This window comes from Magallana gigas, chromosome 5, assembly GCF_963853765.1.
Source record: "Magallana gigas chromosome 5, xbMagGiga1.1, whole genome shotgun sequence".
NCBI classification, from domain to species: domain Eukaryota; kingdom Metazoa; phylum Mollusca; class Bivalvia; order Ostreida; family Ostreidae; genus Magallana; species Magallana gigas.
The window spans coordinates 2,279,929-2,284,963 of record NC_088857.1 but is presented as its reverse complement, the minus strand read 5'-3'; the positions used below and the strand labels follow the sequence as shown (position 1 = coordinate 2,284,963).

General features: G+C 40.2%; 2 protein-coding genes across 2 annotated transcripts; both read left to right on the top strand.

The window, feature by feature from the left end:
* Positions 1–395: 395 nt before the first annotated feature.
* Positions 396–890, top strand: LOC136275351 (uncharacterized). Its single transcript, XM_066084213.1, has one exon. The coding sequence runs from the start codon at positions 396–398 to the stop codon at positions 888–890; it is 495 nt and encodes a 164-aa protein (XP_065940285.1).
* An 866-nt stretch (positions 891–1,756) lies between these two features.
* LOC136275349 (uncharacterized) lies at positions 1,757–2,113 on the top strand. Its single transcript, XM_066084212.1, has one exon. It carries the CDS (start codon positions 1,757–1,759, stop codon positions 2,111–2,113), a length of 357 nt encoding a protein of 118 aa, XP_065940284.1.
* The last annotated feature ends 2,922 nt before the right edge of the window (positions 2,114–5,035 follow it).

Sequence of the window (5,035 nt, the reverse complement as noted above, 5' to 3'; positions counted from 1 at the left end):
CGAGGATACGTGATAGCTCCTGTGACAGGTCACGAACGTTCAAACAACCAGACATCATAAAGTGTGACGAGATCCCACAAAATCGTAATGAGATACCGTCTCCAGAGGTAGCAGCTAGTTATGCGCATCTACGCAAAATTGCTGACAACTTACCTACCGTCGATGAACATGTTTCTATTGAACTAATTATTGGTCCATGACCTTCTAGACACCCATGTAGTGCTCGACCAACGTGTTGGTGTTCCTTTAGGACAGAGGCTACCTCTCGGTTGGGTACTGATTGGCAACTCATGTCTTGGCACAGTTCATAGATAGCCAGTAATCATTGTCAACAAGACCAACATACTAGCGAATGGTTAACCAATCTACCTAGAGCCTGTGAGAGTTCCCTTTACATGAAGGACGATCTTGTGTTTAAACAGACTGTATATGAAGAATGTGAAGGACTTTCCAAAGAGGACCAAGCCTTCCTGGATATCATGGACTCAGGATTCCAGATGTCAGCGAGTGGCAAATGGACAGCTCCTTTGCCTTTTCGAACCTGTAGACCACTTCTACACAACAACAGGGAAGCCGCGATGAAACGAGCTATTTCATTCAAGAACAGTCTCATACATAACCCGACCAAGGCAGAGCATGTACGTGAATTTGTGCAGAAGATACTGGATAGGCAACACGCTGAACCCGCTCCCATGACAGTTAACAACAATGTGAGGATAGTCTTTGATTCTTCTGCGAAGTATCAAGGCCATTCCCTCAATGATGTCCTACTGAAGGGACCTCCGCTCTACAACAGCCTCCTTGGGATCCTGCTCCGCTTCCGGAGAGAATCCGCTTGGTCACTGCAGATGTGGAACAAATGTTCCACAACTTTCCTCCGTGGAATATAGAGACTATATTAGATTTCTCTGGCATGAGGATAACGACTTATCCAAGCCTTTGATAGACTATCACATGAACATTCACGTGTTTGGGAACAGTCCATCCCCTGCTGTGGCCACCTATGGGCTACGCAGGGCAGTTGAGAATGCCGAGTCAGATGTCAAGGACTTTATCTACAAAAACTTCTTTGTCGATGACGGCCTGGTTTCCCGTCGAACTCCCGAAGAAGCCGTTGATCTACTTGTCCGGATACAGCGCGTCCTACACGATACTGGAAAACTTAGACTCCACAAGTTTGCGTCTAATAACAGATAGGTATTGGACTCGTTTCCACAGAGTGACCTGGCTAAAGATCTCTGCAATCTGGATCTTTGCAATGACACACTACCTATGCAAAGAAGCCTTGGACTCTCGTGGGGCATAGAAACTGACCAGTTCACGTTTTCTACCTGTAAAGAAGAAAAACCATTCACCAGGACGCGGGATACTGTCGGTAATAAATGTACTTTATGATCCGATAGTATTTACAGTTCCAGTTCTTTTGAAAGGCAAGCTTCTGATGAAAGAAATGCTGTCTAGCACAACCTCATTGGATACGGATGACCCACTTCCTTAGAAGTTTAAAGAATCATGGAGTACCTCGGTGCAATCCCTTACAGAACTGGAAAGTGGGTGTATACCTAGACAATACTCCAAGCACTCGTACGCAGACTCCGGAAAGTGTCTCGTACACGTATTCTGCGACGCATCGAAGGATGCAATAGGCGATGTTGCTTACTTGCAGCTTGTCGGAGCTGAGGGCTGAGAGCCTACCCTCAGTTTTCTACTTGTAAAAGGGAAACTTACACCTAGTGGTGGGAATACTATTCCTCGGATGGAACTATGCGCAGCAGTTCTTGGAATTGAAATCTCAGACATAATAAAGGAGCAGCTGGGTGTTCCATCAGAGTGTTTCCGATTCTACACAGACAGCCAAATTGTCCTGGGTTATCTGACAAACACTACCCATAGAGTCTACGCCTATGTGTCAAATAGAGTGAATCGTAACCACCTGTCGTCATCACCAAATCGATGGACATATGTTCCAACAGAACAGAACCCAGTTGATCAGGCAACAAGATCAGTTAGTGCCCTACATCTTGCCAACAGCATGTGGCTCACTGGACCCTCATGCGATATTACTAGAACCTCAGTTGCGTTTTCCATAAGTGGAACAAAACAGCAATTGTGAGACAAGACCAGAGGTTACCTTCAGCAAGATCCAGATAGATGATGAGAAACCACAGAATAGGGTCAGAGAGATTTTTAAGGTTCTCAACGTTGGAATCTCTTGAGCGAGGGGTCAAACACCTAAAATTTTGGTTCGTAAACGAATCAAACACAGTGACATTGATTCTGTTACAGCATATGAGCTCGCGGTGCTCTTCATCATAAAGACAGTACAAAGAGAAGTGTAGCCGGTGTTTTATAAAGGAAAACAAGTCCGGTTGTGGGTTATCTCACTTTATTGCCTGACCCCAGGACTATATTTTATATGGGATCAGCCCTACAATAATCAACATAAATATTAATATACAATATGACAAACAATAATTTCATTTGCACGCTAACATGTATTTGTTATATAAGTAAAACACACAGTCCCACAGCCTCTAACATTGGTAATAAAATAATTACGTTTATGTTATTGAACTTGATAATTTAAAATGATATCAGCAACTTTATACTCAGTTACTTGCTATAATTGGCTATAAAATAGTACTCTAGAATTACATATAATATAAATGTAATAATGTGCATATCTAAGGCTATCGTACCGATTTATGGAATCGAGCTGAATCTAATCTAACTATATCTGGGCAATGTAGCTGTCACATATACCTGGAACAGTGCCGTATTTCAATTAAAAAGTACATGAAATATTAGAGCATAGAATACAGCGTTACAAGTAAACTTCAACATTACGTTTTCATTATTTATAAAGTAAAATTATCAGAATACTAAATTAATATATGTCTGGCAGACTATAAATATTCATTCATTCACTCATTCAAAAGAGGAAATATTAGTAGGAGATAAAAACTACTTACTGTGCGTTCTGTATGTAACTATTTATATGTACGTATGTGGCTAGAATATGCTCTGCCTACGCCCTGAGCCGTAACTGGTCTGGTCACTCTCAGAACCTGTTAACTGGTTTTTTTTTTTATAAAATGCACGACCCGCCAAAGTGGCTAGGCCAATCAAATGCGTTGATATTTTTACATACAACTGTCTCGTCGATCAGGTCGTTTAGTTATTAATAGTAACATGCAAAAGAAGAAGATGAATATAGAATGAAATGATGATTTGATAAAACAACATGAACACATATTTTATTTTATTTAAACACACATATTGATCTTTTTATTTAATAAACAAACACACGCAAAATCAACACTACCACATACTCCCCCCCGACTGGAAAATGACGTCCTCGTCATTTTACTACGCAGATTATATCGAACACGTTTTATATGATTATAGTTACGAGGATATCATATGAAACCATACGCATAATTTTCACTATTTACAGTAAACGCAATTGATTTTCGCAAACGGTATATTATCATCGGCATAAAAACAGCTAAAAATAAAATCAATGTTTAATAATATCGAGCATCGTTTCGATTATCTTATTCTCAAACCCTTTACAGGTACCTGTTAAAAGCATACTTTGGAGGTATTTCAACTTTTCACCTTGTTTCCACTCCAGATCTTTGGTTTGCTTTTGTTGAATTGTGTTGACGTACTCACCGCTTCTTAACCATGCTGGTTGTTTTCTTGTTCTTGTGCTCTTCTTACATCTCTACATGTGTTCTTCATAGGATTTCGCAAAAATGATTATGTCGTCCAGAAAAATCATGCAGGTGTTAAGGTGTAAATCGCCAAGGATCTCTTCCATTAGCCTCTGATACATCGCAGGACTATTTGACAAGCCAAAGGGCATCCTGTTATATTCGTAAAACCCCAGAGGGCCGACTGTAAATGCAGTGCGCTCTTTGTGCTCCTCTTTGATGTTGACCTGGTGGTAGCCTGACTTTGCATCTAAGACAGTGAAGAAAGAATTTCCACTCAGGTTCTGCAAAATTTCTTCAACTATAGGGAGTGCATAGGCGTCCTTCTTTGTTCTGCTGTTTAATTGCCTATAGTCAACACACATCCGCAGTTCATTATTTTTCTTCCTGCATAGCACGACATTGCTGGTGAATGGAGATTTACTCTTTCTGATGATTCCAGCATTTAGAAGTTGCTGAAGATGGTCCCTCACTTCTTGGTACATAGCAGGAGGAATGCGTCTCGACCTCTGTTTAAATGGTGTGTCATTTTCCAGTTCAATGCTGTGTTCTACTGAAGTGACATGTCCAATATCTGTACTGTTCCATGAAAATAAATCCAGATTCCTAGTGAGAAACTCTTTTGATTCTTTATACTGATTAGCTGTTACATTTTCTATGTCAATATTAAAGCTGTCTACTCTAGGATTGATTTCACTATTTCCAATAGATAAATCCTCTATGTTCACTGCTTGTAATTCGCACAGTATTTCTCTGGGTGAAATGGTTACTGTTGAAGTTGTTATATTACAAATGTGAACAGGTACAGCATCCTTTCTCCCATATTTGTAGTTGATGATAGTAGGAACTATGTCCTAGTCTTTGGGTATACGAGATTCATCTGATGCTTGTAGCATTGCACAGGATTCCTGATACCGCATTTGTTTATCAACATATCCCATGACAGTTTTCTGGCTGTTTGGTGGAATAGTGATCTTTGCTTCCTCTGTAGATTTTACAATTCCAAGCTTGTAGCCATTCCTTCTCAGCTCTTTCTCTCTCTTGGACAGACATTGAAAGGCTAAAAACCAGGGTGTGTGAAGATTGGCTTTCTGTAAATACCTTTCTCCGTGAATTTCTTTTGTATCTTCTAGCAAAGTTTTTAGAATATTTGTTCCCAATAGTATTGGTACTGATTGGTGATAATTAGTGTCTTGTACTATCAGGAACAAACAAGGATAAACTCTGTCATTCTGCAATCCGGGAACTTTGATCTCTGCTTCTATGTACCCTTCATACGGCAAAGACTTTCCGTCCACACCCTGTAATTCCAAGAT